Source organism: Prosopis cineraria, unplaced genomic scaffold (assembly GCF_029017545.1).
Source record: "Prosopis cineraria cultivar Desert tree isolate PC_DT_omini unplaced genomic scaffold, ASM2901754v1 PC8, whole genome shotgun sequence".
Classification (NCBI taxonomy): Eukaryota; Viridiplantae; Streptophyta; class Magnoliopsida; order Fabales; family Fabaceae; genus Prosopis; species Prosopis cineraria.
In genome coordinates, this window is record NW_026555339.1 from 10763237 (window position 1) to 10772571 (window position 9335).

Consider the following 9335-nt stretch of genomic DNA (forward strand, 5'->3'; position numbering starts at 1 on the left):
TTTGAATTCCCAAATAAATTATCCTGCAAAAGTGGACAAGATGGTTATAAGCTTTGAAACAAAATCTTTAAATTCGAGAAAATTTTAATCATCCCATCCCAAATGTGAATTATAATTGTTAAATAAACGGCCTTTTGTTACAACCTTGTTCTAACAAAAACAACTATGGATATAGAATATCATTATTTTTCTATTCTATGGCTTTTTTCACTTTTGCCGCAAAAATTTAAATAGCTCTTTGAGCATTATTTGTATTGAGAGAGGAAAAAAAAGAGCCTTTGTAGAATTGAAAGAAGAAGAACTAAACATGGGAGCAAATTTGAGAATTATTTATTCTTCTTCTTTATTATTACTACTAGCATCTTCAATCATAGCTCAACCTGTGATTTTTGATATAAGAAAATATGATGGAGCACCTAATGGAGATTTGACCTCAGTGAGTATTTATATATTTAATTCTTAGTTATTGTCACATGTTTTATGTATATATATATATATATGCTTGCTACGTATTTTTATTTTCTTAATTATATTTTACCAACATATGTTTGGCTTGTTGATTAATGTTCACAAGATCTTGGAGAGAGCATGGAAAGAGGCATGCGCATCAACAAGTGCAAGCAAAGTTTTGGTCCGTAAAAGTACATACAATTTGAGACAAATAGAGCTTAATGGTCCTTGCAAGGCTCCAATTGAGCTTCATATTGAAGGCAAAATTGTAGCACGAGAAAACCCTAATAAATTCAATGGAGATATTCAATGGATTAGATTTGGATATATTGATTCATTTACTTTATATGGTGGTGCCACTTTTGGTGGTCAAGGCTCAATAGCTAGAAAGAAAAATAATTGAGCTTAAACTTGGAATTGCAACAAGCTTTCCATGGTAAGTAATAATAAGTTATATATACACATTTCTAAACATTCACAAACATGTTGTAAATTCCTTTTTTTCTTCCTTTTTGAAATTATTAATTAAAACATTACAAATGTATATTTTATTAAAAAAATATAAGGGTATAAATTTTAATAGAAAAATGAGAGAATTATTTTAAAATCCCACTTAAGACAATTAATTATTCCTAGATTCATTGACAATTGAGCTTAGGAGAATGACAACACATTTAATTATCAATAAACGTAGAAGTAAGTATTGTCTTAAATGGGATTTGTGTGTAATTCTTCCTAAAAAAAATCTCACAATAAGGTAATTTTCTCAAATATAAAAAAAATACGATGAGAGAGAAGATTAGATTGATTTGAGTTGACTATGTCGGACCTTAACATCTTTTTTTCTTCCCTGTTTTTGATTTAGTTGTAATCTCATAGTAATGCAAAAAAAAAAAAAAAATCCTTGAATCACTGATGTACATTTTTTTTAAATAAAAAAAGTCTAACTTTCTTTGAAATTTCTTTCAGAATTTTGGTTTCAACTTTATGAACAATTCAATCATCCCAAACATAACATCCAAAAACAGCAAACATTTTCATGTGAATGTTTTAGGCTGTCGAAATATTACATTCAATGAGTTCTCCATTGAAGCTCCAGCAGATAGTCTGAATGAATCCACATTGGAAGATCAACCAAAGTGAAAATACTGAACTCAAACATTGGAACAGGGGATGGTTGTATTTCATTGGGTGATGGAAGTAGACAAGTGAGTGTTGAGAATGTGACATGTGGACCTGGCCATGGCATTAGTGTTGGAAGCCTTGGAGAATATGAAAAGGAAGAAACTGTGGAAGGTTTAATAGTGAAGAATTGTACTTTTAAAAACACAGACAATGGTGAGAGAATCAAAACTTGGCTTGGTACTTCAATAAAAATCCTAGTCTCTAGCTTGGGTTTTGAGAATCTTGTCATGATCAACGTTCGTGGAACCAATGCTCAAAACAGGTATTTAGTTCTCTCTCCCTCTCTTAATGCATCGATTTTCATACTATATATAATAGGGCAAAAGGGGCAAAAATGCTTAAAAAATCATCAACCAAAAGCATTCAATAATTTAAAGTGAGAAAAGGTACAAGAATATTTATGAAGTTATTCTTTTCAGTGTATCTGATCATACCATTAAAAGTTATCGATATGAACTGTTGAATTGTGGATATTAAGTTTAATGGTTTGGTTATATATGCATAAAAAAAAAAAAACTTTCATGAGTACTTCTACACTTTATCTCATTTTAAATTACTAGATGCACTTTTTAGGTGTTTTTTTCCTTTTACACTATATAATATAATAAATAATATAAAATTAAATTAAATCTTAAACAGGCATTTTAAAGAATAATATACATATCTACATCACTCATATTTTCTATGATTTTGCTACATATTTCTAAATAATTGTTCTTTTTGTACTTTTTTTTCTTTTGTGCACTTTGGGCAGACTCCATCAAAAGTACAAATAAGTAGAGTTACCTTCATAGATATTAGAGGCACATCAGCGACAAAGGAAGGAATAATTTCGATTTGTATTAGTGTGTGCCATGTGACGAAGTGAAACTCACTAATATTAATCTCAAATTCAATGGGACTCCTGCAATTGCTACTTGTAAGAACGTTGAACCACAAGTCTTTGGGAATGTACCAATCTGTGCTCCTCAGTGGGTATTATTTTCCTCATTAATTGAATAAAAAATGAATTCTATGTTACGGTTTTATTGTCCATTTCTACTTTTGCTATTTTCTAGTTCAAAAATTGTTGACGTATGAGCATTGCAGTAGTAGGAGATAATACTTAATTTAATTTCGTCTTCAAGTGATAATGTTTTGGCGCATATCAAGTGGCCAATTTTTGGAGAAGTTCCGACCAGAAAAGGAATGCAAATGCAAATAATGGGGATAAATAAATAAAGAATAAAATACTTCCATCTCCTTGATGTTTATCTTTATTATAATTATAAAGCCATCTTATAATGTCTCGTAAAATTAGAAGTCATATTAGACAAATCTCATCTTTTTTTTTTTTTTTGGGCTAAAAGACAGATCTCTATATTATTCACTATTCCATGTTCTTCCATCGAGTCATTAAACCGTCATAAATTCAACAAATTTAATTCTTTTTTTTTGTTAACCAATAGATTCTTCATTAACGAAAATATTTATTTAGTAATATTTTCAGCATAATTTTAATAAACTTTTAACATTCAATTTGACATGTTTTAATTTTAAAAAAATTGTACTGAGACTTCTTGATCAAAGAGAACATGAATATGAAACAAATAACATTCAATCTATATGAACCAATAATAAGACCAAACAAGAACGATACAACCCACCAATATGGTTCAACAAGGACACAGGCCACGAAAAGTGGACAAACCCAAGCATATAAAACCTCATTTCTCCTTCGCCACCAGCACAAACAAGAAATCAGTATGAATAATGAAGCAAGGAAAGGCTTAATGCAAACAAGTCATTTATATTCATAAGGACCAAGATGGAAATAAATCCACCACCCTACATATACTAGGGATTTGATTATTTGGAAGTTTTGAGCTGAAATCCAACCCGACGACTTAGACAAAAGAGTAAAAAAAAGCGTGCCATGTACCACATTGTCATGCACAATTAACGCACTGTAAGGACCTTTACAAAGACGCAAACCACTGATTAAAGTGTGCCCCACAATGTCGTTATTATCATATATATCCCGTGACCAAACACTTTCTGACACCCACTTCGTACCTAGCAACCTTCCCAACTATAAGCCTGATGATGTTTTGCGGCAGAATAAAGGGCTAGCACCCTCTTTCATCGGCACCCGGTTGATGATGATAATGATTCTTATAGATGTGCCATTATGACACCTCCATCCGAGCAGTGAACAAACCATTGTCATGACATCAACAATCCCAGAAGATACACACCCTCAAGACGACTGGATATATATCCTTTTACTTAACACCTATCCAACCCCAACCAGATTAGGAATTTACTTCTTAAGAACGTTGAACTGTAAATGATGCTTGCATATCTTCCTTCGACTGGGCTGGAAAGCTCAGCGAAATCTGTAAATTAACACTGAAATTTGCTCACCAGGAGTGAAATAAATTAAAAGTAAATTACACAGTTCACCTATCAAAATAAAATAATGATAATAAAGAATGGTGCTCACCTTTCTTAGTGGCAAGAGCCCGCAACAAGTCAAGGCCAAAAGAACTCCAACATTGAATGACAAGGCAATAGAATCGGAGTTTGAATGGGTAGCAAAGGGATGCAGCACAATCACCATATTCCTTCAAGGAACCCAGTGGATAAAATTGTTAGAGAAAGTCAAACAGAAAAATCAAATTATTAGAGAGTAAAAAATTTGAAACAGAAGCATACCATCTATAATCTCATACCAACATCACACAAAGTAACGACCTGTCCAGATTGACTGTCCTTGAAACTGCTCTGACATTGATGTAAAATGCGGATTTCCAGTCGTGAGCTGCTGTTGTGGCTGCAGCTGCTGATCTTGGCGTGCTTTTGCGAGCCCATGTGTCTGATAACCTAACCAGCCATTCTGTTTCTCCACCTGCGAAGGCGCAGAAGGAATTTGTTTTCCAGGAAAGGGGAAGCTGACTGTCATGCTCAAACCATTGTTGTCACTGACTTGGTGAGAATTCGATTGAGAACAAGTAACATGACCATTGGGAACTAGAGCTTTAGTTGATGTGGGCAACTGATAGCCATCCAACCAACTATAATCATCCAAAATTGGATTTGCACTGATTGAATCTGCAGCAGAGGGTTCATCCGCTTGTTTAGGAGGAACAGAGCTAAAACCAGGAGGAGGTCCTAGATGCCTAGCAGGTCGACTGACTGGATTTTTCCTCAAACCAGCTGGTACTGAAGTCTTCACAGAGAAGTTATCAGAAATAGCTCCAGACGAAGTAATAGCAGCAACTTTAGATGGTATCACAGGTTCTTCAGCTTTCGAGAGTCCATAGAACACATTAGCAGTACTGGCACTGATTGATTGTTGGATGGGAACCATAAGTGCAGCATGGTTGGAAATGCCTAGAGCTTGTGGCATAGCAGGATTCAATGCATGTCCATTCTCCATAAACCTAAGACCTTTCAAACTGTTAGCAAGAGAAATTTCCTCCTCTAACCACCTAGAAGTATGTGGTTGAACTGGCTGTAGATTTTGTTGAGGCATCACACTGCCAACAGAAACAGGCATGACTAGATTTGAATCTAAGCCTGATTGCTGGTTCAGATTAATGGGGTTGGATTGGTTCAGATGAATGGGGCCGGATGAAGAATTGACATGGAATTTCAGATCCCCTCCAGAAGCTTTCTGAACAGGTTCCAAGCCCTCATGAGGTGCCCATGTTGAAGCAACCACATCAGCTCTCTTGTCAGCAACTATAGGCTTGAAAACAATAACTTCATCATCATCCTCTCCTTCCACATACTGATGTTTACTTGACTGGGCCGTTCCCACCTTCAATTTGTCTGCTGGATTTTCTTTCGTTAACTCTTCTGCATCAGGCATAACTGAATAAGGGGCTAGAGCAAATTCTTCTGAGGTTTGAGGCTCAACACCGATTATAAACTTCTTTCCCTTCGAATCAAAATATATAATTTTCTGGTCAACCCTAACCACATTTGCCAAAGCCTTTCCGGCAGCTAAAATCCTTTTGACTCGGGCCTTTCTTTCCTTGTCACCATCACTTCCAAGGGAATGCTTCCTTGAAAAATCCAAGATGGTTTGTGCAGGGACAAGTGGAATGAATCCTCTTAACTCAAAGTCTTCCCACAAAGCAAGCCTATTTTCAGTTTCTCCTTCTTCATACTTACTCATGTTATTAAAGCAAGTATCTTCCTCATCTTCATCAATAGCCAGAGACCCAACTGAAAGGAGTTTATTTAGTAATGATATGCAATGATCCCAGAACTTTGATCTCACTGCCATCTGATTCTCATCCACATCATTGCCTGCAGCAAGATCTGGATAGCATGCCAACCATTCCAGAAAAACCAATATGGGTGATAAAAGATAACTAGACAACAGATCATGCAGCTGCACGCATCTCTCTACCATGTAAGCCATTAATCCAAAAGATGCAGTAAATGCATTCTGAAGTAGAACTGCACGTTGGACAATTTCTGCATAAGTTTGACCTTCAGATTCCCTATTTACGTTATGGACCGTGAACACAAGAATAGAGACAATTCTGACAACGGCAAGTGCATTTTCACGAGCATCCATTCCAAAATTCAGATCCTCATCTTGCCCTGAAGAAAGAAGCTCACGAAAGCCAGCACTAACTAACGAGAGAACTTCAGCAAAAGTCTCAAGGCTGCCAACAAGAAATATAACAAAAAGATGTAAAAGTCAGCAAGATGGAAATCCAAAATAGAGTGAGGTACACAGAGACGTGCAGGAGAGTTAAATACCTAGTACGGGTAAATAATATTCCATTCAGACGGACAAATCGAGTGCAGAAGGACTTGTAATTCTCTTGAATGGTGGATGCTCCATCCTTTCTAGGACTGGTATCCACAACAGCACCCTTGTTGCAAGTTTGGTTTCCATTTTTCCTCTTCCCTTGCCAGTCATACGTCCAGAAACTTCCTTGGCAGCAAGAGCTTTCACATCACCAGAAAGCTGAGAATAACTTTGACGATTCTATGTAGGAATGAAAAGAGTAATTTGTTAGGAAACAACAAAATCAAAGACAAAAAGGCGGACAGGAAAAAATAGTCAAATGACACATTAAAAAGAATTCACAAGTTATGGCTACAAATAGACCCCCTTCCTTGTTTTCCTTTACTTTTCCATAATATCAACTGTGAGAACACATGCACAAATACTGTACATAACAAAAGATCCATCACAGTGAAAACAATGATTTAACTGAAAACAAATTTCCTCCCTATAATTCAGTTAGCTTTTAGTATCAAATCCAAGGCAACAGTAATGCAAAAACCACCAAAACATTGAGACCAACATCTCAAATAAGATCAATATAATGTTGATGATAAAAAGCTGCAAAATCAATTCTATGGTCAACTTTATAATAAATACCCTCATGGTCATCTTACCTTCTCAAATGCAACAATCAAATTATCTCTTGCAGTTGAAAATGGGCTATCCACAGCCAGACTTCGAAAATACCGATAAATAGCCAACAGCTCATCCCCAGAATATGAAGCCAATAAGCAAGCTGTGTATAATAGTTTATGAGGTTGGAATATGATAACCATGATTAACAAATCAGAACAAGTAAAATGTCAACAGAGAAAGTAAACCAGAATTGATAGGTGAACGGCAAACACCTGATGATGGGGATTCCCACTAGATGGCCAAAGAGATGCAGCTTGTAAGTAGTAACTAGAAGCTGCTGCAAAATCGCGGTTATTTGAGTCACCTTCACCATACAATCCTTTGTAGCGAGCAAGATCTCCCAGATATATCAAACAACGGTGACAAGAAACTAATCCTTTCTTCATGTCAGCGGATTTCTTTCCATCTTTCTCCATCACAATTCGATTCTCTGAATCCTCAAAATAACCAAGAGGAAGCCCATATTTTGCTCTGATTTTCATAATAAGATCATGGTAAAATCCAGTAGCTTCTGAAAGGAATGTCTTAAATTGCAGCCTTATTTTAGTAATCCGATCAGGTCGTGAGGGCCCTTTCACTCCCTGAGTAGTGTTAGAGCCTGAAGAAGAAAGAGCAGCACTAAAGTATGCCCTTAACTCCTCAATCCGTTTATAATGCAACTGCCACAGAGCATACTCAATATTGTGCTTCTCAGAGAATGCATGATCCTCAAGAATTATTGCTTCATAATTCTCACGCATCTGTTGCCAAGCATTTGGATCTGATGGGACCCTTGCCTGAGCTGATCTCCGACGCTTACTCTCCAATTCAAGGTTCTAAATATCAGATAAAGATGATACCATCAAAAATTCATCCTGATGAAAAGTTTTCACACAAATAAAATTCCACAGAGCATTTATATAGTATGACTAATTATTTAGTCAATGTCTCTATTCGTAGCAAATGCTTAACCTTTAAAATACAAGGTTACAAAACTTAAACCTTCCAGACTCAAAAGTAAAGGATACAACTATTCAGAGCTTGCAAATAATTTAAAGTATTCAACTAAGTAAAGAAATAGTGAGGGCGAGAGGAAGGGAAGGATAGGGGGAGACTGATAAAGACATAAAAACAGACAAAATGAGCCAGAAAGAAGCAGCATCCTTCAAGACACAATAAACTTGACAGCCAAAAAATGAATCCTCAAATTAAAAAGAGGTGCATTAAGTGTTTGACCTCTGAACCAAGAACCTAACACTGGAGCAAGCATTTGACAAAGTTACGAACACGAGAGAGGACCCAAAAAAAAAAATCAGAGTCATCATCTACCCTTTATAAGGGAAAAATCACTAATCAGTGAAAACCTTTTCCACAGTAAAGCTTAATACCAAGAGCTCACAATATGTAACAGTAAAGTAACTGAATTCTTATTAAAAAGGTTCGTAGCAGAAGCCAAGGCTTGAACAAATAAGTTCTTATTTCAGGCTCACATTAGCAAGGTTCATAGTTTGATGCCTAACTAAAACAGCAAATACAGAATACCTTTTCATAGAGGTGCTGTGCACGCTCCCTTGATGAAGGAGCAGACATATTTATCCATCTCTACTATCATCATCCATAAAATACTCTTCAACAAAATCAAGCTACATAAAACCTACAAATGAAAAAGAAATTAGACAAAAGCTCAGGTCAGAGAAAACACAAGAAAGTAGTATTACAATCAGTTGAGATCCATATCTAGGAATGTGTTTCAACTATCAGTGTTTTTCACAACAGCATACTACTTGTACTGATGAACAAACGGTCACCCCTTCATATTCATTCACATTGAAAGTATTATATACCCTTGAGTGAAATTCAACAAACAATTTGGGTAATAGATACACAGAGTCACAGACCACTTTGCCCTCAAATTACTGTCCCAAAACCAAAAACTTCGGTGTGAAAAATTGATTATATTTAAATGAATCAAGTCATATCAAACAGAAGAAATCGATGTAATTGAACCACAAAATGTCGTCAAAAACAAAGTCAACTCAACAACAGCTCAGATATCAAAATTTCAACACTAGATGGTCTCTGTAAGCAAAAATTTGTCAAGAAAATGAAATCTTAAAAGAAGAAAGAAGTCAACTTTCATCACATACAATTGAGAAGACATCAATTTTCACGCAAATTTTGATGGCCCATGATTAGATTGATTAACAAGATTCTTAAGGAACACACACACACACACACACACACAAAAGTAGAACCATGGCCCAAACCACCCGAAGGCATATTCATATGG

General features: G+C 35.6%; 1 protein-coding gene and 1 pseudogene across 1 annotated transcript; one reads left to right on the top strand and one right to left on the bottom strand.

Moving 5' to 3' along the window:
• Positions 1-544: 544 nt before the first annotated feature.
• On the top strand, positions 545-2715 carry LOC129317287 (polygalacturonase-like; annotated as a pseudogene).
• A 689-nt stretch (positions 2716-3404) lies between these two features.
• LOC129318276 (nonsense-mediated mRNA decay factor SMG7-like) lies at positions 3405-8660 on the bottom strand. Its single transcript, XM_054962996.1, is given in 9 exon segments — positions 3405-4013; positions 4121-4241; positions 4333-6299; positions 6397-6500; positions 6503-6628; positions 7045-7165; positions 7277-7881; positions 8588-8635; positions 8637-8660. Coding segments are annotated over 7 exon segments (2973 nt in total). The 3' UTR covers positions 3405-4013; positions 4121-4241; positions 4333-4354.
• Positions 8661-9335: the final 675 nt, after the last annotated feature.